This window comes from Mandrillus leucophaeus, unplaced genomic scaffold, assembly GCF_000951045.1.
Source record: "Mandrillus leucophaeus isolate KB7577 unplaced genomic scaffold, Mleu.le_1.0 Scaffold42, whole genome shotgun sequence".
Taxonomy (NCBI): Eukaryota; Metazoa; Chordata; class Mammalia; order Primates; family Cercopithecidae; genus Mandrillus; species Mandrillus leucophaeus.
The window spans coordinates 2,368,843-2,394,855 of NW_012104476.1; the positions used below are offsets into that span (position 1 = coordinate 2,368,843).

The 26,013-nt window shown below is 43.7% G+C and overlaps 1 protein-coding gene across 1 annotated transcript in view; it reads left to right on the forward strand.

Moving 5' to 3' along the window:
* Positions 1 to 26,013, forward strand: part of WBSCR17 (Williams-Beuren syndrome chromosome region 17) — a 699,332-nt gene that overhangs the window by 536,599 nt on the left and 136,720 nt on the right. Inside the window, exon 6 of the mRNA XM_011992872.1 lies at positions 1,121 to 1,238. Coding sequence (XP_011848262.1) covers positions 1,121 to 1,238 — 118 coding nt within the window. The remainder of the gene's footprint in view (positions 1 to 1,120; positions 1,239 to 26,013) is intronic.

Below are 26,013 nucleotides of genomic sequence, written 5' to 3' on the forward strand. Positions count from 1 at the left end.
TGGTCTCGATCTCCTGACCTCGTGATCCACCCGTCTTGGCCTCCCAAACTGCTGGGATTACAGGCGTGAGCCACTGCGCCCGGCCTTTTTTACTTTTTAATAATAGTTGTTCTGACAGGTTGCCTCACATGATTCTTGTCTCTAATTTTCAATAGGTCAACTTGTGCCTTTAGCCTTCCCAGGAAGAAACAACCAAGGGGATGAATTTATATGAAAATAAAAGAATCCTTTGTCCCTACTTCATGGTTACTCTACAGATGCTCTCTGTCTCTCCTGCTGAGACCTCCTCTCTGCGGGCTGGGGTGGTCTCCTTGCCATTTCTGATGGATACCTCTAGGGACTAGGATGTGTTTCCTCCCTGAGTCTTCGCCCTTTTCTAAAGACGCCACCCTGGTCCACTTTCTCCCACCATAACATGGAGATTGGAGCCCTTGTTTGCAATCTCCTCCTCTCCAGTTTCCCGTTGCACTCCTAGCTTGCTCATTCTCTTTCTCCTGGGGTGGGGAGTGATGCATCTTGCTTCCCACCTCCAAGCTTCTTTGAGACTGCACAAGGATCCCCATCCTATCACTCAACTGTCAACAGAGTGCAGCAGGGACCACTTCCTATGTGTGCAGACGCCATGGATACATGAGACCAACCCTTACACCATCTACGAGTGAGCCGCATTATCCCTACTCGGTGACTCAAGCCTGTAATCCCAGCACTCTGGGAGGCTGAGGCAGGTGGATCACCTGAGGTGGGGAGTTCGAGACCAGCCTAATCAACATGGAGAAACCCCATCTCTACTAAAAATACAAAATTAGCCGGGTATGGTGGCACATGCCTGTAATCCCAGCTACTCAGGAGGTTGAGGCAGGAGAGTCGCTTGAACCCGGGAGGCAGAGGTTGCCGTCTGCCAAGATCGTACCACTGCACTCCAGCCTGGGCAACAAGAACAAACTCCGACTTCAAAAAAAAAAAAAAAAAAAAGATAACCTTACAGAGAGAGGAGGTGTGGGAATTGAGGGAAGTGACTTGATTTGCTAGGCTGGAACCCAGTATATGCTAGGACGGTACCAATGGAAGGGCTTCTGGTGCCAACACCTCAATGAGCTTCCTTTCTTTCTCCCTCCCGCAGGACCCCAGCCATGATAGGCTGCTCGTTTGTGGTCAACAGGAAGTTCTTCGGTGAAATCGGTCTTCTGGATCCTGGCATGGATGTGTACGGAGGAGAAAATATTGAACTAGGAATCAAGGTTTGTGACATGGTGTCCCTTCCTCTTGGTGTGTCCATGTTTGTGAGCAGAGCTGCTTGATCATCTGTGGGGTGTATTTAAAGCTTCTTACAGCTAATGAATGACAGATTCGTTTACTCCGCTCTGTCCCTGGGAGATGCATGAGCTGCATTGTCACCCCTCCTTAGGTAGGGAAACCTAGGCTTTCCCCTCTTTAAATGTTGGCTGATAGATTTCATGCCATGGCAACCCACTCTGGGCATTAGCTGGAGAGGGTGGTTCCCACTCCCATTCAGTTTTGTTCTCTTCTTAAATGTTTCTTAAATGATCTCCTTAAATTAATACTTTTAGGCCAGGCACAGTGGCTTATGCCCGTAATCCCAACACTTTAGGAGGCCACGGTGGTAGGATCACTTAAGGCCAGGCATTCAAGACAAGCCTAGGCAGCAGAGCAAGACCCTGTCTCTACAAAAAATGAAAAATTAGCCAAGCATGGTGGTGCATGTCTGTGTCCCAGCTACTCTGGAGAGTGAGGTAGGAGGATGGCTTGAGCCCAGGAGTTCGAGGCTGCAGTGAGCTATGATGGCACCACTGCACTCCAGCCTGGGCAACAGAGCAAGAGAGACCCCGTCTCTCTAACAAAGGCATTTGTGGTTTAGTTTTTACACCCGCAGATTTATTTTTAACAGTTTTATTGAGATGTTATTGACATATACAGATTTTGGTGGCTCACACCTATAATCCCAGTGACTTGGGAAGCCGAGTCAGGAGGATCACATGAGCCCAGGAGTTCAAATCAGGCTGGGCAAAATAGCGAGACACAGTCTCTACAAAAAATAAAAAATTAGCTCACACGTATAATCCCAGTGACTTGGGAAACCAAGTCAGCAGGGTCATTTGAGCCCAGGAGTTCAAAACCAGCCTGGGTGACATAACAAAACCACCAACTCTACAAAAGATAAAAAATTAGCCAGGTGTGGTTGTGTGAACCTGTAGTCCCAGCTACTCAGGAGGCTGAAGCAAGAAGATCGCTTGAGCCCAGGAGTTCAAGGCTTCAGTGAGCCATGATTATGCCATTGCACTCCAGCCCAGGTGACAGAGCAAGACTCTGTCTCATACAAAAACAACAACAACAACAACAAAAAAAAAAAACAAAACAACAAAAAACTACATGTTTAAGGTGTACAGGTGAGGTTTGGATATACATATACATTGTGAAATGAGCACCAAAATCATGCTAATTGACACATCCATTACCTCCATCTAATTACCACTGTGTGTGGGGGCTGGTGAGAAGATCTAATTTAAGATCTATCCTCTTAGGAAATTAAAAGTCTACAATACCGTATCATTAACTGTGGCCACCATGCTGTACATTAGATCTCCAGAAATGATTCATTTTGTTTTGCAGTGACCTGGCAGGAAAGGTCTGAGTGTGAGGCTCTGCAGGCTTGGTGGTGATGGTGGGAACTGCTTAGCAGGCAGGACTGTATGGCTGTCTCTGATCCCTGAAGCAAGGAGGGAGGTCCTGGGTTCTTCCCCAGCAGCACAGTCCTGTCCACCAACGCCCCTGTACCACCAGATTGTGGGATCACGTACATTCTCCCTTCACTCCCTATTTTTTGTTATTTATTTATTTATTTTATTTTATTTGAGATGAAGTCTCGCTTTGTTGCCCAGGGTGGAGTGCAGTGGCATGATCTCGGCTCACCGCAGCCTCCATCTCCCAGATTCAAGTTATTCTCCTGCCTCAGCCTCCCAAGTAGCTGGGATTACAGGCAGGTGCCACTGCACCTGGCTATTTTTTATATTTTTAGTAGAGATGGGATTTCACCATGTTGGCCAGACTGGTCTTGAACTCCTGACCTCAGGTGATCTTCCTGCCTCGGCCTCCCAAAGTGCTGGGATTACAGGCATGAGTCCCCATGCCTGGCCTTTATTTAATTTAATTAATTAATTAATTAATTTTTTGAGAAGGGGTCTTGCTTTGTTCCCCAGGCTAGTGTAGTGGCACGATCTTGGCTCACTGCAAGCTCCACCTCCTGGGTTCACGCCATTCTCCCGCCTCAGCCTCCTGAGTAGCTGGGACTACAGGCGCCTGCCACCATGCCTGGCTAATTTTGTTTTTGTATTTTTAGTAGAGACGGGATTTCACTGTGGTAGCCAGAATGGTCTCAATCTCCTGACCTTGTGATCCACCCACGTCGGCCTCCCAAAGTGCTGGGATTACAAGCTTGAGCCACTATGCTTGGTCTATTTTATTTTTTATGTTTCTTCTTTTAACTTTCATTTTAGGTTCAGGGGTTCATGTGCAGGTTTATTATATAGGTGAATTGTGTATTACCTGTATTGGTAATTGACACCTCAATGAGCACAGATTGGTGCACAGATTATTACCCAGGTAATAAGCATAGTACCTGATAGGTAGTTGTTTGATCCTCACCTTCCTCCCACCCTCTGCCCTCAAGAAGGCCCCAGTGTCTGTGGTTCCCTTCTTTGTGACGATATGTGCTCAATGTTCAGCTCCCGCTTATACGTGAAAACATGCGGTATTTGGTTGGATGTTCCTGCGTTAATTCAGTTAGGATAATGGCCTCCAGCTTCATCCATGATCTCCTTCTTCTTACAGCTGTACAGTATTCCACTGCGTACATGTACAACACTCTCTTTACCCAGTCTGCCATTGATGGGCATTTAAGTTGATTCCATGTCTTCACTATTGTGAATAGTGCTGCAATGAACATACGTGTGCATGTATCTTTATGGTAGAATGATTTATATCTTTTGGTTCTATAACCAGTAGTAAATGAGATTACTGGGTCAAATGGTAATTCTGTTTTAAGTTCTTTCAGCCGTTGTGGAAAGCAGTTTGGGGATTCTTTACTCCTTGTTGATGGGCTGGAATGAACGGTCCCTGCAGAGCCCAGTCTGCCCCCAGGCAATTTCTCCCTGGCTTTGTCTCCTGCATGACAATTCAGCTCCCCTGCTGCTCAGGGTGGGTCTTTATTAAAGTGTCAGTTGCCTCAGGGTCATAGATGTCACCCTAGAGTGTAATTACCTGCCTCTTATAGTACTTCCAGGCATCTCCAGCAGCTGGAGATGGGGGAATAATTTTGCCTCTTAACTTTCCATAAACCACATCATCCTGCAGGCTGCAAGCTGATCTTGACATAAGCCTTGGTTTTCTGCCAGTTCTTAAAGTGGGATTGGGTGCTGTTGGTTGCAGAAAGGCAAAGGCCTGGGTTCCGAGTCTACACAGAATTCTCTGGTTCTCATGTTTCCAATCAGCATTCACCTCACCTGGGAACTTGTTAGAAGTGAAAATTCTTGGGCCTCATCCCAGACCTACTGAACCAGAAACTCCAGAGTGGCAGGGAGTCCAGCTCCCTGTGTTTACCAAGCCCTCCCACCCCACCAGGTAACAGTTACGTGCCCTTGTTGGAGAGCTACTGGTCTACCCCTAGGTTTAGCCAACTTCCTGGCACATGCATGGCCTTTTAGTAGAAAGGAGCCTAAGGGAGAATCCACCTCTTTCTAGTCCCTTCTCCAGGTGTCCCTCCATGACCACACTGGCCCAGAGTGAGTCCTTTCTTCTTACTCCAGCCTACACAGCCAGAGCCCTGTAGGCACCAGCATCTACTACCTTTTTAACTTCATGTACAGGTGCCTCGACCAGGTGACTACAGGGTTCCTGATGACAGAGCTCCCTTTTTCAAATGGAATAATATACACAAGGCGCTTCAGAGACAATACTACTTCTCCTTTCATTTTGTGCTATTTTGTACTGCTTAGAGCTCAAATGAGTTGCATAAGAAATGCGTTCTTAAGAAATCCATCCCCACCACCTGAATAAAGAAGCAGGGCTTTATGTAAATATATATACGTGCGTATATATAATTTTCATGTAGTGTACATACATACATTTACATATACAAGCTTACCTATAAGTAATGACCCAAAACCCTATACTTTCATTCAATGGAAAAGTTTTAATGTGAGAACGCTATTTTCTTGATTTTTTTTAATCCAAGAAATGGGTCAATCTGTGATCTTTCTATCTTTGAAATTTTTTGTTACTTTTTAATTCCATCCTCAGTAAGTAAAGATCTGTTACAAGAACACAAGAATAGAAAGTCTTACCCTGAACAAAAATAACAGTTGACTCTAGGGCTCTGGCCTGCGTGAAAGGCAGCTTGCCTGTGACCAAAACAATCAATACAGAAAAGGACGTTTAAAAAAGCCAGAATTGAAAAAAATAAATGAGATGGAAATTGGAAGGTTTCATCTTGCTCTGAGTAATAGTAATCAGAAACTATTAACAAAGCGTATTATAGTAACGCGTCTAAATGTTAAGAGAGAAAAAAAAATTCTCCAAGGACAGAAGAAAAGATAGGTTACTTTTAAATGACGTAAAGTCTTTCTCCAATATATCAGTCCATTTACGAAGAAAAGGCGTTCTCTTCTTCTGTTCTCTTACATAAAAACATGGCACCCAAAACTGTTGCATCTTGCTGGGAAGTTCTTTCTAAAGGAAGACAAGGGAAACACACTTTCAGATCCCCAGACTACCAAAGGATGTCTTGGCTTTATCATGAATCCCATGGACTGAATAAAACGTAGAATTCCTGTGTGGGTGCATTGAATTATTAAAACATTTGTAAGAATGATTTATTTATTTTGGGTATATATCCAGTAATGGGATTGCTGAGTTGAATGGTAGTTCTAAGTTTTGTGAGAAATCTCTACACTGTTTTCCACAGTGGTAAAGTAATTTACATTCCCACCAGCAGTGTACAAGTGTTCCTGTTTTCTACAGCCTTGCCAACATCTGTTGTTTTTTAACTTTGTGTGTGTGTGTGTGTGTTGTTTTTTTTTTTTTGAGACAGAGTCTTGCTGTGTCGCCCAGGCTGGAGTGCAGTGGCACGATCTCAGCTCGCTGCAACCTCTGCCTCCCAGGTTCAAGTGATTCTCCTGCCTCAGCCTCCCGAGTAGCTGGGACTATAGGTGCGCACCAGACCCAGCTAATTTTTGTATTTTTAGTAGAGACAGGATTTCCCTGTCTTGCCCAGGCTGGTCTCGAACTTCTGACCTTAAGTGATCTGCCCGCCTCGGTCTCCTGAAGTGCTGGGACTACAGGCATGAGCCACGGCTCACGGTCTTGAATTGTTAATAATAGCCATTCTACCAAAAAGACATCTGCATTCATATGTTTATCACAGTGATACTCGCAATGGCAAAGACATAGAATCAACCAGGTGCTATCAACAGTGGATTGGATAAAGAAAATGTGGTACACAGACACCACAGAATACTATGCAACCATAAAAAAGATTGAAACCGTGTCCTTTGCAGCAGCATGGATAGTGAAAGGCCATTATCCTAAGTGAATTAATGCAATAACAGAAAACCAAATACCACATGTTCTCACTTATACATGGGAACTAAACATTGGGTACCCATGGACATAAAGATGGGAACAACAGACACCAGAGACTACTAGAGTGGGGAGACAGACAGCGGCCACAGGTTGAAAAACTACCTATTGGGTACTATGTTCACTGCCTGAGTGATGGGATCAGTGGTTCCCCCAAAGCTCAGCATCACACACTACACCCATGTGAGAAACTTGCCCGTGTATCCTCTGAATCTAAAACAAAAGTTGAAGTTTAAAAAATTAATACGGGACCGGGCACGGTGGCTCATGCCTGTAATCCCAGCACTTTGGGAGGCCGAGGCGGGTGGATCACGAGGTCAGGAGATAGAGACCATCCTGGCTAACACGGTGAAATCCCTTCTCTACCAAAAAAGACAAAAAAAATTAGCCGGGCATGGTGGCGGGCGCCTGTAGTCCCAACTACTTGGGAGGCTGAGGCAGGAGAATGGCGGGAACTCGGGAGGCGGAGCTTGCAGTGAGCCGAGATTGCGCCACTGCACTCCAGCCTGGGCGACAGAGCAAGACACCGCCTCAAAAAAAAAAAAAAAAAAAGCCCAAGTTTATCTGTGATACAGTTCAAAGCAAAGTTCCTGGTCTTGCCCAAGTATAGAGTGAGACTTGAGATTTCACAAACTGGTCTTTCATGGAGAGGCCAACAGTTCAACTGAATACTTCTGATTATAATGGAAACTTGGTGAGTGCCTTCTGTAGCCCAGCAGGCATTTCCACTGGGGCTACCACAGTCAATACATGGAGTCTCTATCTCCATGAAATTTATAGTCAGACAGAAATGCTGTTCATTAAACAAATAGCACTGTGATGAGTGTGCAAAGACAAGATAGAGCAATGCTATGGGAAAATATAGTAAGGGAATATAGCCTAGTCTAGGGAGTTGGGAGGAACCTCCCTACAGAAATGCTATTTAAGAATTTTAAAATGAGTTTAATGTAGATAAGCAAAGAAGGAGGTGTGCAAGGAAGAATATTCTAGACAGAGAGAAAAACATCTGCAAAGATTTGGAATTCTGAGAGATAAATGTGTCCTGAGAACCTTGGGAGTTCAGGATGGCTGGAGCAGAGAAAGGGGGAGGAAAATGTCTTAGATTCAGCGACAACAATCAAGGTGGGGCCCAGATTTTGAGGATTGATAAGCAGAAAGTTGGCTTTTTCTTAAGGATCACTGTGGACATTTTAGATAGGTAGGTTAGGTAGATAAATAGGTAGGTAGGTAGGTAAGAATGGGGGGAGAGAGAGAGAGATGATAGATACACAGATAGATTAGAGAGAGAGAGAGATGGATGGATGGATGGATGGATGGATGGATGGATGGATAGATGGATGACAGAGATAGATGATAGATTAATGATATAGTAGATAATAGAGATATAGATGATAGAGATGATAGATGGATAGATAGAAAGATAGATATAATGATAGAGGGATAGAATGACGATAGATTAGATTAAACATATAGATAGGTATGGAAAGATTGATAGGTGATAGATTAGATTGATAATAGAGATAGCAGATAGATGGATAGATGATATAGATAGATGAGATATAGATTAGATACATAGAGGTGATTGATTAGATGATTGATGAATAGCTAGATATACATAGAGATGACAGACTGATTATATAGACAGATAAATAGATGATAGTTTGATAGATTATATAGATGACAGATTAGATAAATGGATGATAGATGTAGATGATAGATGAATAGATAAAAGATAGATATAGATGATAGATTAGACAAATGATATATAAATAGATGATAGATAAATTGATAGATGATAGATGGATGAATGATAGATAGATAATAGATAGATAGATAGATAGATAGATAGATAGATAGATAGATAGATAGATAGGACATAGATAGTCTCAAGTACCCATTACTTACCACCCTTGAGGGGATTTAAAAGAAGAGGATTAGACTTTTCTTTTTAGTAAAAAGATAGCTATGACAGCCATGTGGAAAATGGATGATAAAGCTGCGTACACTCAGGAAAAGCTGGTGAGGAGGGGCTTGACCTATATGGTTGTGACAGTGGGAGAGGAATGGACAAATTCAGGAAGTAGAAGAGACAAGACCTGGAGATTGAGTATATGCAGGGGAAGAAGAGAAGTGGGAGTCCAAGCTGAGCAGGTGGGGAATAGTGCTGCTGTTCTCTAAGGAGCACTGTTGGAGGAGGTTTGGGAGAAGGTGGAAAGATTATGTGATAAATCTCATGTTTCTGAGACACCCCAGGCCAGCCCGGAGGCATTTGCATGTGTGGGGATTAAGCCAAGGAGGGAGCACTAAGCCTGAGATAGACTTGGATGCACCGGTGCCCTTTAGGAGGTATGATGGACAGAGCGTGGTTGTATTGGTCTGTTCTTACACGGTTTTAAAGACATACCTGAGACTGGGTAATTTATAAACAAGAGTTTATTGACTCACAGTTCCACGTAGCTGGGGAGGCCTCAGGAAACTTATAATCATGGTAGAAGGGGAAGGGGAATCAAGGCATGTTTTAGATGGTGGCAGGAGAGAGACCAAGCAAGGGAGGAAGTGCTAAACACTTTTATGTTTTGTTTTGTTTTGTTTTGTTTTGTTTTGATTGAGACATAGTCTCTTGCCGTGTCGTCCAGGCTGGAGTGCAATGGCTCAGTCTCAGCTCACTATAACCTCCGTCTCCTGGGCTCAAGTGATTCTCATGCCTCAGCCTCCCAAGTGACTGGGATTACAGATGTGCACTACCATGCTCGGCTAATTTTTGTATTTTTAGTAGAGATGGGGTTTCACCATGATGGCCAGGCTGGTCTTGAACTCCTGGCCTCATGTGATCCACCCGCCTTGGCCTCCCAAAGCGCTAGGATTACAGCCGTGAGCCGCTGCGCCCGGCCACATTTAAAGCGTCGGATCTCATGAGAATTCACTCACTATCATGAGAACAGCCTGGGGGAAACTGCCCCCATGATCCAATCACCTCTTACCAGGTCCCTCCTTCATTGCGTGCGGATTACAATTTGGATTACAATTCAAGATGGGATTTGGGTGGGGAGACAGAGACAAATTACATCAGTGGTGGTCCACTGAATGAGAGGAGCGAATGAGAAGGGATTATTAAGGGTGCCTCCCAGGTTTCCCACCAACTGACCAGTCCCCTAAATAGAAGACTCTGGTAGGGTAGGTTTGTCAGTGGGGACATGAGTAAGTTCCGTTTTAGAAATGTTGAGTTTGAGGAGTAGCAGTTCTCTCTAACCTGACAGTGAGATGTCAAGGGAACACAAGACTGGGAAGAGACTCTGGCCAAGAGTGGGATTTGGCAGAGGGGTACCAGAACAAGTGTTGGCTGTTCTCCATTCTGCCCTGGAGTCTGCAAGGTCACAGTGCTTAGGGTGCGAGCTGACTTAGAGGAGCAAGGACATAGGGATTCCTGCTATGGTTTGAGCGTGTAAGTTACAGCAGGTAGTGGCCATATGCGTTATACCTGGTGGGAATGTAAACTACAACAACCACTATGAAAAACGGGGTGGAGATTCCTTAAAGAACTAAAAGTAGAACTACCATTTGATCCAGCAATCCCACTACTGTTATCTACCCAGAGGAAAAGAAGTCATTATACAAAAAAGATACTTGCACACACGTTTGTAGCAGCACAGTTCGTAATTGCAAAAATGTGGAACCAACCCAAATGCCCATCAATCAAAGAGTGGATAGAGAATCTGTGATGGCTGGGCGCGGTGCCTCATACCTGTAATCCCAGCACTTTGGGAGGCCAAGGCAAGCAGATCGTGAGGTCAGGAGATCAATACCATCCTGGCCAACATGGTGAAACACTGTCTCTACTAAAAATACAAAAATAAAAATAAAAAAAGAAATAGCTGTACATGGTGACGTGCACCTGTACACCCAGCTACTCGGGAGGCTGAGGAAGGGGACTGTCTTGAACCCAGGAGGCAGAGGTTGCAGGGAGCCAAGATCGTGCCACTGCACTCCAGTCTGGTGATAGAGCAAGACTCTGTCTCAAAAAAAAAAAAAAAAAAAGAATCTGTATCTGTACTGTAGTGTATATATTCAATGGAATACTACTTAGCCATAAAAAGGAATGAATTAATGGCATTTGCAGCAACATGAATGAGATTGGAGACTATTATTCTAAGTGAAGTAACTTAGGAATGGAAAACCAAACATCGTGTGTTCTTGCTCATAAGTGAGAGCTAAGCTGTGAGGATGCAAAGGAGTAAGAATAACACAATGGCCTTCCCCCCGAGGGGAAAGGGTGGGAAGGGAGTGAGGGAAAAAAGACTAAAAATAGGGTGCAATGTATAGTGCTTGGGTGATGGGTGCACCAAAATCTCACAAATCACCACTAAAGAACTTACTCAGGTAACCAAACACCCCCTGTTCCCCACTAACCTATGGAAATAAAAAATAAAATAAAATAAATTAGGAAAGTAGGATTTTAAAAAATTGAAGCCTATCATCTTTTTTTTCCCCCCCTCCCAAAATAATTCTGGGGAAAAGAAACTTAGGTTTTCAAAATGTTTACAACTTTCACATCTTTTCACGGGGTTTCACCATGTTAGCCAGGATGGTCTCAATTTCCTGACCTCATGATCTGCCCGCCTCGACCTCCCAAAGTGCTGGGATTACAGGTGTGAGCCACCGCACCCAGCCACCTGTTTGCCTCTATGTCACCTGCCAGGAAGAGATAGTGAGGCTCCCATTGCCCCTCCCTAGAGCTGCAGCTGATGAGCTGCTTACCTGTAAGGTTGTCTCTGCAGTGGCACCTTTTTCTTCCAGCTTTCACTGTTACACAACTTACTCAGCCTCAGTACAGAACGAAGTTTTATTGGACATGGAAAAAGGGGAAAGATTAAACAGATTCTCTGGCATTAGATAGCAGGGCCATTTTGCTATCTTTATTAAAATGTATTGCCGTCCTCTTAAGAGTAACAGGCTAATCTATGTAGAAGGCTATAACATGCACGTGCATGAACACGCATGCACACACTCACACACACCACACCAAAGAACCCTTCCTCAAGAGACCTTCCAAACGATGTCCAGGACCATGAAGTCAGTTGTAGAATAAAAGTTCCTCCTGGCCAGGCATGGTGGCTCACGCCTGTAATCCCAGCACTTTGGGAGGCCTAGGCGGGCGGATCACGAGGTCAGGAGGTGGAGACCATCCTGGCTAACATGGTGAAACCCCGTCCCTACTAAAAAAAAAAAAAAATACAAAAAATTAGCCAGGCGTGGTGGCACGTGCCTGTAGTCCCAGCTGCTCGAGAGGCTGAGGCAGGACAATTGCTTGAACCTGGGAGGCAGAGGTTGCAGTGAGCCGAGATTGCGCCTCCGCACTCTGGAAAACAAAGCGAGACTCCATTTCAAAACAAACAAACAAACAAAAAACGGCCTCCTTCTTAGAGTTTTTAAAATTCTGTAATGCTAAATTTTATACAGGCTGGAAATTCTCCCCTGAGTGGATGAGAGGTTTAGATTATTTTGTCTCACTGTTTTTTTCCCTTCAAAACAAACTGGAAAATGAAGAATTCAGTCATTACGTGTTATGCTAATTTCTTTTATTTTAATTCAGCATTTTTGATGGAAAACTTGAAACGTACACAAAGATAGCACAGTATAATGAATCCAAATGTACTGATCATTCAGCTTTAACAAATATTAACATTTTGCTGTTTTTTTCAGTTACTGCTCATTGACTTTTTAAAAGCAAATCCCCAGACATCGTCTCATTCCATCTATAAATACTTTAGAGTGCATTGCCAACACATAAAGACTCTTTAAAAACATAGTCTCGACATAAAATTATACTTTGGAAAATCCATTACCCAGTCCATGTTTTCTCCAAAATATTTCTCAAAACTCGGTTATTTTTTCTCAAAAAAATTTGTTTTGATAGTCGACTTACTCAAATAAGAATCCCAACAAGGTCTACACATTGCATTTGGCTGGTCTGTCTCTAAAGTATCTTTCAATCTGCAACATTTCTTCTCACCTTTGTTAATTTCATGTCATTCATTTGTCAAAGAAACCAAGTCATTTGTCCTGTACAATTTCACACAATCTAGATTTAGCAGACTGATTTTTCTTGATGTCTTTAACTTGTTCCTTTAATCTTCTTCTTTTTTTTTTTTCTAAGCTGTAATTAGATCTACAAGGTTGATTACTTCTTCCTTTATTTTTTCCTTTCTTTCTTTTTGGCAGGAACACTTCAGGCTCTGCTATGAATTTCCTAGTGCATGACATCGGGAGATACATGGGGTCTGGTTATCTCACTGTATCTCACTGTTAGGATTCAACAGCAGGTTCAGGTGTTGTCAGCCTAATTGATTCATTATAAAGCTCCCCATCAATCTTTCACCTAATTAATGGTTTTAGCAACTACCAATGATCACTGCCTACACTCATTAATTCATTAGGGCCTACAGAATGGTGATTTTTAGATTCTACACTCATTCTGCATTTATAAGCTGTAATTCTTCTATTAAAAATAACTTTTCCTCTTCAACTATTTGTATATTCTGAAATACAGTTCAAACCAGAAAAGCAGGATAAATGCTTGATTTCTTCTTTTTATTTAAACATCTTTAGAATAATGAGTTGGTGTCATAGCAACCTCCTAAGATGACCAATGAGGTTTTCTTTTTTTTTCCTCAATAATATGGACTCAAGGCTTTTTTTAAAATACATATTTTATGTGTCTAAAGCCATTGTCATTATTCATTTTTTGCCTACTCCATATTTACTTTTATTAAAGCATAATTTAATGCAATCCAATGTACAGATTGCCAGTCTTCAGTCTGATGAATTTCACAGTCTGATGAATATACACCCCTATAATCACCTCTGAAAACCTGACGTTGGACATTTCTGTTGCCTGAGAGAGTCCCTTTTTCCTATCAGTTCTTTCCTCCTCCCCACCCCAGCAAGCACTTTCTGATTTTTTTTTTTCTTTTTTTGAGACGGAGTCTCACTCACCCAGGCTGGAGTGCAGTGGCACGATCTTGGCTCATTGCAACCTCTGCATCCCAGGTTCAAGCAATTGTCCTGCCTCACCCTCCCAATTAGCTGGGACTACAGGCGCCTGCCACCACACCCGGCTAATTTTTGTATTTTAGTATAGGTGGGGTTTCACCATGTTGGCCAGGCTAGTCGTGAACTCCTGACCTCAGGTGATCCACCCTCCTCAACCTCCCAAAGTGCTGGGATTACAGGCGTGAGCCATTGCACCTGGCCCTGATTTTTATCACCATAGATTAGTTTTGTCTGTTCCAGAACGTCACATAAATGGAATCACACCTTATAGTCTCTATTATATCTGACTTCTTTCAACTAAAGGAATGTTTGTGAGATTTTCCAGGTTGCTGTTGTGTGTATCTATCAGCAACTCAGTCTTCGTTGTTTACTGAGAAATATTCCTTTGAGTCAATATATGACAATTTTTTTATTCATTGTCCTACTGAGGAATAGTAGGATTGTTTCCAATTTGGGACTGGTACGAGCATTCATATACAAGTCTTTTATGAACATATGTTTAGATTTCGCTTGGGTAAATACCTAGGATTTGAATAGCTGGAATATCTAGAGGATCTGTGTTCAACTTTTAAAGAAACTGTCAATCAGGTATCCAAAATGTGCCATTTTCCACTGTTCCACCTCTATGGCAATATTTGGTATTGTCAGAATTTATTTTAACAAACCTAGCAGGGTTTTTTTTTTTTATTGCATGACACACCGAAAGGATACTTTTATTTATTTATTTTTATCGATACATAATAGATGTACATATTTTGGGGGTACATGTGATAATTCAATATGTTCATATAATTTGTAAAGATCAAGTCAGTGTAATTGGGATATTTATCATCACAAATATTTGACTTTATTCTAAAAACATTCATTCTCTTCTAGCTATTTTGAAATATATAAAAGATAATGGTGTACAATAGTCACCCTACTGACCTATCAAACACTAGGTCTTGTTTCTTTTATCAGACTGTATGTTTGTACCCATTAATGAAGCTGTCTTCCTCGTTTCTCCTCTCTACCTGCTTTTTTTTCTTTTTTCCTTTTGAAACAAAGTCACTCTGTTGCCCAGGCTAGAGTGCCGTGGTGTGATCTTGGCTCACTGCAACCTCTGCCTCCTGGGTTCAAGCGATTCTCCTGCCTCAGCCTTCTGAGTAGCTGAGACTATTGGCGCACACCACCACACCAAGGCTAATTTTTCTATTTTTAGTAGACACGGGATTTCACCATGTTAGCCAGGCCGGTCTCGAACTTTTGGCCTCAAGTGATCTGCCTTCCTCAGCCTCCAAAAGTGCTGCAATAGCAGGTATGAGCCACCACACCTGGCCTCCTCTTTACCCTTTGAAGGGGTACTTCAGTATGGTTTTAATTTACACTTCCTTGAAGGAGGATGAGCACCTTTTTTGAGCTTATAGTTAATTTGTGTATCTCCTTTTGTCCATTTTTAAACATCATGTCTTTTCATTTTGTTGTTGATTTCCAGGGGTCTATGGTATGTATTCTGAGTACTATTACTTTTTCAGAGATGTGTACTATGTGAATATTTTTCTACTGTCTGTGGCTTGTCTGTTCATTATCTTATGTATTTTCTTCCACAAGCCTTAGGGTTCTATCTTTTACATTTAGGTCTGTGATCATAAAAGGCCCTGCTGAAAACAAGAGAGTATCTTGCTGTGGGCACTACTTTTTTGGACTGAACACATTAAAAAAAAACACTAACAAAGAAAAAATGATAAATTTGACTTAATCGAAATGTAACTTTCAGCTCATCTAAACAAAGTATTAAAAAATGAATAGCCAAGCCACATGCAGGGAAAAATACTCATAATGCCTGTAACTGATGAAGGAATCTTATGCAGATTATGTGTAATAAATCCTAAAAGTCAAAAATAAAAGATTGCAAAAAGGCTTAAGCAGCCACTTTGTAGAACATCCTTGCTTTCTGGCACAACAAGAAGTTCCTGTCTTATCTTGTTATTTACTGTCCTAGACCTGGAATTAGCCATTTCTCTGAAGAATCCCAGTCCCTTCCAATGGAAAATGGTATTTAGAGATTGAAGTCTTGTCAGTGAGGGTGCTCATTGCTACCAGGTTGCTGTTGTATCTAAGCCTTTTCCATGAACAAAACTAGATAATACTGATTTTTTTTTTAGAAAGAGAAAGGTAAATCATTATTTCATACTAATCTCTTCTGTTCAAATTTGTAATTATCAGATTTTTACTTCTTATATTTTATATTTACTTTTCACTGAAAGTCTTGGTTCTTATTGACATCATTTCTTATTTGACTTATCCTACAATATATAAATAATAGTTTCAAAATAAGAACACTAACAAGTTGATTGAATGAGGTTTAATATTTCTTTATGGTTTGTTTTGTCCCTAGGATATATTCCATTATAGATGTACAACTAATGTCTTTAAAATTATTTGACATAACTTTCTCTGTGTGGTTATATCACCTCCTTGATAGAGACTGTTAGAGCTGTTCTATGGCATTGAACAATTAAGTTCATTTTTGTTTTTTCTTTTCTACTGAGGTTACAAGTCAATTGACTAAACTCAGTTGACCAAAATTTGAGCATTCTTTAGGCATTGCTGTGTAGTCACAGCCACATGCACCAAACACTCCACTTTTAGGTTGATTCTACCCAGCACTCTCTTGGGCCTTCAGTTCTACAATGTCCAACAACCCATACTCCCAGAGAAGCTGCCAATCTGGACTTCTGCTTAACATGGATTTGTTTTGTGTGTTAATTTGTCCCAGTCCACCATCACTGTGGCTGGTCTCATGAATCCAGCTGGAAACTCAGTGATTATTGTTATTGCTACAGCATTGGGGAAAAATCCAAGAACTTCCAGACATAAGAAAAAAAAAAAAATCCTCCACCCTCCCTCCCCCAAATTGTCCTATTGGTTGTCAAAGTTAAACTAAATCTTTGCATACCAAAACTGAGCCAGAGAGGACACATAGCCCACATAAGGGTCAATACAGAGCCCTTAAAAAGCTAGCGTAGGAAGTGAGTGTCAAGGAGCACCAGCACTATCATTAGTGTGTGGAGGTAGCAGAGAACAGAATGGACTGCTGGGAGAAGGAAAGAGAAGCCACAATGAGGGGAAACCATAGACTGATCTTCTTTGTAGTTTTCATTGAGAAGCACTTTTTGCACCATGGTTAGTCTGTATTCAGAGTACTTAGCTTACGAAGGCAAGCTGGCAGGTACCAGTTTTGAGAATGAGTTCACACAAATGTTATTACATTAAACGGGACGAAGGAGCACTTAAAAGTAATACCTGGCCAGGCACAGTGGTTCACACCTGTAATCGCAGTGCTTTGGGAGGCCAAGACAGGAGAATCACTTGAGCCCAGGAGTTCAAAACCAGCCTGGGCAAAATAGGGAGCCCCGTCTCTACAAAACATAAAGAAGTTACCCAGCCATGGTGGTGTGCCCCTGTAGTCACAGCTACTCAAGAGGCTGAGGTAGGAGGATGGCCTGAGCCCATGAGTTTGAATCTGCAGTGAGCTCTAATCATAACACTACACTCCAGCTTGGGTGACAAACTGAGACTTTGTCTCTAAAAACAAAAAAGAAAAAAGTAATACCTACTGTTGATTGGCATTAACAGTACGCCAGACACTGTAGTAAGCACTTTATAAACATTACATTATTCAGTGCTCGTGAGATTTCTGTGCATTTTTGATTATTGAACCCATTTTACAGATACTACTGGGATTGACAGAAGTCAACTTGTCCAAGGTCTTACAGCTAATAAATAGAACAGCCAGAACTCAACCCAAATCTACATAACTCGAGTTCTATGTGGCTTGCAACCTCTTGCTTGAATATTTATTCATCCAGAGAACTTTATTCTTCCACCATCTGGATAACTATGACAATATTGCAGATACACAGTGATGTAGTCATATGGTAGGTGCTAAGGATGTTGCTTGTATATAATGCATATCATAAAACAATTCCATCTGCAATAATTATGTTCATAATCTTTATGTAGACATGCAGATAGGAACCATGCTCGTACATGTATTTCATGTACTACACTATCTCATATATAGAGAACTGTAGTTATGTAATAAACAAAAATGTGTTTGAAACAGCATGAAATTGGATTTCCTCATCCATAAATTGTGTTATATTTATGTCGAAGTTATAGTTCAAGAAATAGAACTGCAATGTTGATATTTTTATAAATGGTGTCTAATGTATTTCTATTAAGGGGAGATATATTTGCTCTGCTGAAATGTATTATCATAATAGCCAAACCATTCACTCTACCACTGGAAAATAGTGTGGTATTCTGTTTGGAATTTCACTTGCCTGCTCCCAGCCTGCCAGATCTATTGTAAATTATTGTAGGCATCTGTGAGTTATTTTATAGGAAGCATCCATCTATTTTTACAACTCCAAAAAGCCTGTCACTCTCGTTCATCTCCTTGGGAATAAGGCAATAATTTGATTCTCTATAAATGTGAACCTGAATTTACACCATCCTCTCCAGTTGGGACTTTAGTGATGTGGGTGATTTATGGCTCTGGGTTTCTGGGGCAAGGCCCTAGAAGATGACATCCTGATGTGCTTGTTGTCATTTTCTGCTATTTCTACAGAAAAAGGGAGGGGACTCAACCTGCCCCTATTCTATTTAGGGCACAACTGTTTGTTTCCTGGCCATGTAGGCATGTTTGAATAGCACTTTCCTTTTGTTGTTGTTGTTGTTGTTTGGTTGGTTGGTTTTTTGAGATGGAGTTTCACTCTTGTTGCCCAGGCTGGAGTGTAGTGGCTCGATCTCGGCTCACTGCAACCTCTGCCTCCCGAGTTCAAGCGATTCTCCAGTCTCAGCCTCCCAAGTAGCTGGAATTACAGGTGCCTGCCACCAAACACAAGTGGGATTACAGGTGCCCGCCACCAAGCACAGCTAATTTTTTGTATTTTTAATACAGACAGGGTTTTACTATGTTGGCCAGGCTGGTCTCGAACTCTTGACCTCAAGTGAATCACCCACCTCGGCCTCCCAAAGTGCTGGGATTACAGGTATGAGCCACCACGCCTGGCCATTTGTTTGGTTTTGAGACGGAATCTCGCTCTGTCTCCCATGTTGGAATGCAGTGGCTTGATCTCGGCTCACTGCAACCTCCACCTCATACGTTCAAGCAGTTCTCCTGCCTCAGCCTCCTGAGTAGCTGGGATTACAGGCACGCACCATCACGCCGACTAATTTTTGTATTTTTAGTAAAGACAGGGTTTCGCCATGTTGGCCAGGCTGGTCTTGAACTCTTGACCTCAGGTGATCGTCCCACCTCGGCCTCCCAAAGTGCTGGGATTACAGGCGTGAGCCACCACCACACCTGGCTCTAGGCCAGTTGAATATCAAATCACAAGAAACAGCTGTAAGGGTCCTGAGTTGCTCCCTTCAGCCCTGGATCCAGCAGTTGGATAGATGTCTGTGAAAGAGCCATAGACACCGTGATGTGCTCATCCTTCCAGGACCTCCACTGCAATTTCTTATATTTTCAGGGCTTCTACAGGAAATTAGTCACATGTCTGGTGAACCCTTCGGGTATTTGCAACCTGTTGGGCATGCCCAAGTTATCTATCTATGATTTCCCATCTTTTGGCCCATTGGAAATGGGCTCGTCTGAGAAATGTCACTGTTGTTTGTTTGTTTGTTTGTGTTTGTTTTTGAGAAGGAGTCTCGCTCTGTCACCCAGGCTGGAGTGCAGTGGCGCGATCTTGGCTCACTGCAGCCTCTGCCTGCTAGGTTCCAGTGATTCTCCTGCCTCAGCCTCCTGGGTAGCTGGGATTACAGGCACCTGCCACCACGCCTGGCTAATTTTTGTATTTTTAGTAGAGACGGAGTTTCACCATGTTGCCCAGGCTGGTCTCGAACTCCTGACCTCAGGTGATCCGCCTGCCTCGGCTTCTCAGAGTGCTGAGATTACAGGCATGAGCCACCGCGCCTTGCCGAAATGTCATTGTTTTATTTCCTCTTCTCTTTTTTTTTTTTTTTTTTTTGAGACGGAGTCTCGCTCTGTCACCCAGGCTGGAGTGCAGTGGCCAGATCTCAGCTCACTGCAAGCTCCGCCTCCCGGGTTCACGCCATTCTCCTGCCTCAGCCTCCCGAGTAGCTGGGACTACAGGCGCCCGCCACCTCACCCGGCTAAGTTTTTGTATTTTTAGTAGAGACGGGGTTTCACTGTGTTAGCCAGGATGGTCTCGATCTCCTGACCTCGTGATCCGCCCGTCTCGGCCTCCCAAAGTGCTGGGATTACAGGCTTGAGCCACCGCGCCCGGCCTCCTCTTCTCTTACAAAGATGCCAAGGGCAGAGATGGAGCTGTCCGTCTGTCAGTTGCCTGTGGTGCTGTGGGACCAATGCTGTTTGTGCCTGGAACTGTGGATGCTTCCAGGGCCAGGGAAGTGGACAATGGGAAGAGTTTGGATTATCACTCAAAGCAGGAGATGCCATGAGCAGGAAGAAATCAGGGCTGGAGTGTGTAAGGCAAAGCACTGGAGAGCCAGAATGACCAGAGGAAAAATGATGTACCAGGCCAAGCAATGCAGAGACTGGGTTCAGAGAAGCCACTTGAGATGGGTAGGGTCTTTCTGGTGCCCATGCTGTCTTTCCTATGCATTTTGCAGCATGACGCTTGGGTGCCAGCTGGCTGCCAGCTGTAGTGGCAAGTGCCTGTAATCCCAGCTATGTGGGAGGCTGAGGCAGGAGAATCACTGGAACCTGGGAGGCGGAGGTTGCAGTGAGCTGAGATCACGCCACTGCATTCTGGCCTGGGTGACAAGAGCGAAACTCCATTTCAAAAAATAACATAACATAACATAACATAACATAACATAACATAACATAACATAACATAACATACAATACAATAAAAGCCTGCAGAATAAGGCTACCCATTCCTCAGCTTCAGGACCCACGGAGGAACCTGGATTCATGCGTAAAACACCTCTGACATCTCTTCATGATTTTCTCAGCCTGGATGGTTTCTGCTGGGGCTCCCCCTGACTGGAAACATTTGCCCTTGAACATCATTTTCTAAGTATTATATACCAGCCTAGCTCAGCAAGAAAACTGCTCATGCCAGTGACCATCATTATTGTGGAAGCTCTTACTTAAACCAGTTAGGGTGGAGCATAGTGGCACATTGCCTATAATCCCAGCACTTTGCTTGAGCCCAGGAGTTTGAGACCAGTCTGGGCAACATAGTGAGACTCTTGCCTCTACAAAAGCTTTAAAGAATTAGCTGGGTGTAGTGGTGCGCACTTGTAGTCCCAGCTACTCAGGAGGCTGAAGTGGGAGGATTGCTTGAAGCTCAGGTGGTTGAGGCTGCAGGGAGCTATGATTGCACCATTGCACTGCAGTCTGGGCAACAGACCAAGACCTTGTTGCAAAAATAATAATAATAATAATAAAGTTTTAAAAACAATTAGTTTTGGGACAAGAAAGTTAAATGGAAATTTCATGGATAGATTTGCCAATTTTTTTCTTCTTTTTTTTTTTGTTTGAGACAGTCTCGCTCTGTCACCAGGCTGGAGTGCAGTGGCGTGATCTTGGCTCATTGCAAACTCTGCCTCCCAGGTTCAAGCTATTCTCCTGCCTCAGCCTCCCGAGTAGCTGGGATTACAGATGCCTACCAAAAATTAGCCAGGCATGGTGGTGCATGCCTGTGGTCCCAGCTACTCAGGAGGCTGAGGCAGGAGAATAGCTTGAAACCGGAAGGCAGAGATTGCAGTGGGCCAGCTAATTTTTGTATTTTTGGTAGAGACGGGGTTGTTGGCCAGAATGGTCTCTATCTCTTGACCGCGTGATCTGCCCGCCTCAGCCTCCAAAAGTGCTGGGATTACAGGCGTGAACCACTGTGCCCGGCCCCTTGCCAGTTTTGACTCTCATCCTTGAAGCTGCTGTCTGTAGATATGCAGAATGTCATGGATGGTAGCTTCTTCAACTGGAGACCCATATGCAACCAGTATCTGCCTTACAGAAAATAAAATGGTACCTGTTTCACTATTTTCTAATGAATTCCCTTCCCTTTTGAAAATCTAACAGGGGAATGCATTGTGCATTGGACAACTGTATAAATTTTAAAGTATTCAAGTTTAGAAATACAGCTTTGTGCTTCCTCCTTGTGACAGAGATGGAAAGAACTAAAACCACATATTTTTCTAAGCTTGCTTTTAGACTTTTCTTTTTCTAAACTTTTGGGGGCACATTCAGATTCCAGCCCTCCTACAGGAATAACCACGTAGGGAAATTACAAATGTCCATTCTACAGATGTAAGAGGCCAAAGGAATGTGCAGATTTCGGTGAAAAGCTATCATTTAAGAAAAAAATGTTTTCGCTCTTGTTGACACACATCAAGTTCTCCTTTTTTTGCCCACCCAGAAAATCAGCCCTTTCTTTGGGCTTAAATGGTGATGGGAAATTTGGGGCTCTTTTTGGAAAGTTATCAAAGGAAAATTACTGGGGAGACATAGAGACCAGTTGGGGTGGATGGCCGGAGTCTGAGAACACCTGGGCAGGTTTGGGGTTTGCTCTGTGTGACTGGCGGGAGCTCTAAAGGTACTCAAACTACCTAAAGAACCAGGATTATTTATTTTTTAAAGATAGAGTCTCGCTCTGCCACCCAGGCTGGAGTGCAGTGGCACAATCTCGGCTCACTGCAATCTCCGCCTTCCGGGTTCAAGCTATTCTCCTGCCTCAGCCTCCTGAGTAGCTGGGACCGCAGGCATGCACCACCATGCCTGGCTAATTTTTGTATTTTTAGTTGAGACGGGGTTTCTCCCTGTTGCCCAGGCTGGTCTCAAACTCCTGAGCTCAAGTGATCCACCTGCCTTGCGTCCCAAAGTGCTGGGATTACAAGTATGAGCCACCATGCCCAGCCAGAACCAGGCTATCACGAGAAACTCTAGTAAAGCTGTTAAGATAGGAAGAGATCTATGCCCAGGCAGAAGGGGAGGAGGCAGGCAGGAATTCTTGAGAACCAGACAAGTGAGGAATGAGATGAGCTTGAGGAGGTTGGTCAATATTCCAGTTCTAGCTATGTAGCAAATAGCCCAATAGTAAATGGTTTAAAATAACAGTAATCATTTTGTTATCTCTCCTGTACACCAGGAATTCAGATAGGAAATAGTGTATTATGGGTTTAATTGTGTCCTGCAAAAGACATGTTGAAGTCCTTACCCCTGGTGCTTGTGGACGTGGCCTTATTGGGGCATAGAGACTCTGCAGACGTAATCTAGGTAACATGAAGTCAGTAGGATTGGCCCTAATCCAGTGTGACTCGTGCTGTGATAAAGAGAGGGGGAGACACAGACATACGAGGAGAACTCTATGTGATAACAGAGTCAGAAATTAGGGTGATGTAGCTCTGAGCCAAGGAACCCCAAAGACTGATGGCCGCCACCAAAAGCTAGAAAGGAGATGAGGAAGAGGGTTGGGTACAGTGGCCCATGCCTGTAATCCTAGAACTTTAGGAAGCCGAGAGCTGAGAATCGCTAGAGGCTAGGAAATTAAGACCAGCCTGGGATGACATAGCAAGACCCTGTCTGTACAAAAAATAATAATAATAACAATTTAACTGGGCATGGTGTCACATGTCTATAGTCACAGCTACTAAGGAGGTTGAGGTGGGAAGATGGCTTGAGGCCAGGAATTTGAGGCTACAGTGACCTATGATGGTGTCACTGCACTCCAGTCTGGGTTAGACAGAGGGAGACTATCTCAAAAAAAAAAAAAAAAAAAAGGAAAGTAAAGAAAATCCAGGATGAATTGATAGTCATGATACCCTGAAAGATTTAAACAGCTGGACTGGAACAGTGAGGATTTCATGGGCATTTCTCTCTCTGTATCTATGGTTCCTCTCCTCCTGGTCTTCCCAGCATGATGGCTTTGAGGACACCATCCTTCATATGTGTTGGCTCCAGGCTCCTAAGATGCATGGAGAGAGAGACTGAGACAGACACATACACACGCCATATTGCCTGTTATGACCTAACCAGAAGGTCAGGCAGCAACACTGCCATCACATTCCACTGGCCGAGACAACTACAGATATTCCCTCAGTTCCAATGACCCCATCCCTCAGTGGAGGAGGGTCAACATGACATGCAGGAAGATTGTAGGGGATGAGATTTATACTAATGTGCTTGTCTTTGGAAAAGACAATTTGCTGCAGGAATCAATGGGAGATGAAGGTCCCATAAAGGGCAAGAGACTAGATGTTGGCAAACATGAGATTAATCTGCTGTGTTTTGCTTTTTATATTCTTTGCAGCTATTGAAAACGGGATTGAGTTCTTGATTTTTTTGTTTTGTTTTTTTGTTTGAGACGGAGTCACACATTTTCACCTAAGCTGGAGTGTAGTAGCACGATCTCAGCTTACTGCAACCTCTGCCTCCCGGGTTCAAGCAATTCTCCTGCCTCAGCCTCCTGAATAGATGGGATTACAGGCGCCCACCACCACACCCAGCTAATTTTTTGTATTTTTAGTAGAGACGGGGTTTCACCATGTTGGCCAGGCTGGTCTCAAACTCCTGACCTCATGATTCACCCGTCTCGGCCTCCCAAAGTGCTGGGATTACAGGCGTGAGCCACTGCACCTGGCCTGCTGCTTTGTTTTTTAATTCAAGAGCTCATGCATGTTGGAAGCCCAGTTTGAGAGGGAAAGGAAAGACTCATTTGAGAGGGAAAGGTTGAATAAACAAGAGAGTTAAAGGATTATCGATAAACAGTGCAGCAAATTACCTGCAAAGACAGAGGATGGAATCTGAGTACAGGTGCAGGAACTGCCTTAGGATAAGTCAGGGCTCCTCTAGTGAAACAGGGGGGAAGAAGGGGAGCGTGGAGATGTTTCTTCAGTTTGAGTTTGCAACCCTGAAGATGAGCGGGTTCGTGGGAGATGGCCCCTGCTTTCTCTGTGCAATGGAAGATGTGGTCATGTGCTGCGAGAAAAAGGCAGAAGGAAGATCAGAGGTTTAGGAGAGTGGCTAAACTGTGAAACACTCACTGTGACTACTGGCATTGCCTTAATCACGGCACAGAGTCGGGAACCACTTGTGGGTGGTGATCAGGGCCCATCTTCCCTGCAATGAGGGTCCCTAGCAACACTCAAGACAAGAGTTTGGGCTGGAGGAGACCCACCCAGGGTTGAGGCTTTGCCTTCTGTGTACGGCAGAATGGCAGAGGGGCCAGGCATGGTGGTTCACACCTCTAATTCCAGTGCTGTGGAAGGCCCATGTAGGAGAATCACTTGCAGCTAGGAGTTTGAGACCAGCCTGGGCAACATAGTGAGATCCCATCTCTATAAAAAAGTTTTTTTGTTTTGTTTTGTTTTATTTTTGTTTTTGTTTTTTGAGATAGAATCTTGCTCTGTCACCCAGGCTGGAGTGCAGTGGCATGATCTCGGCTGACTGCAACCTCCAACTCCTGGGCTCATGCCATTCTCCTGCCTCAGCCTCCTGAATAACTGGGACTATAGGCGCCTGCCACCATGCCCAGTGAACTTTTTTTTTTTTTTGTATTTTTAGGAGAGACAGGGTTTCACTGTGTTAGCCAGGATGGTTTCGATCTCCTGAGCTTGTGATCCGCCTGCCTCGGCCTCCCAAACTGCTGGGATTACATGCGTGAGCCACCGTGCCCGGCCTACAAAAAAGTTTTAAATGATTAGTTGAGTGCGGCGGTGCGTGCCTGTAGTTCCAGCTACTTGGGAGGCTGAGGCAGGAGGATCACTTGAGCCCAGAAGTTGGAGGCTGCAGGGAGCTATGATTGTGCTGTTGTGCTCCAGCCTGGGTGATGGAGTGAATCCCCAACTTTAAAAGAATGATAAACAAACAAACAAACATTTCTGAGTTCCACATGCAAGAAAGTGAGCTGAATGTGGTGTCAGAGAGGAAAGGCAGACAGGAAGGGCAGCTGGCCTAGAGGCGTTACAGTGATGGAGGGTTGTCAGCAGATGAGCCACAGTGATTTGTGCTCCGTGTCACACAGATGCAGTGCTGGAGGACCAGGAGGCCAAACAGCTTTCCTGGCAGAGTTTGTGGGACTGGCCCCATCTCAGGGTTCCCTGGCAGCCGGTTCTGTGTGATTACCCTGCTTGTCGCTGTAGGGCCTATGTAGTGTCGTCTGCCCCAAGTTCTTCTCAGTGCCCCTCAAAGTCCTCATCCTACTGATCTTGGCATTTGCTTTTTCTCCTACTCCCTGCTGTGATAACACAGTATTTTCGTTTCTTTTTCTTTTTTTTTTTTTTTTTTTTGAGACAGAGTCTCACTCTGTCACCCAGGCTGGAGTGCAGTGG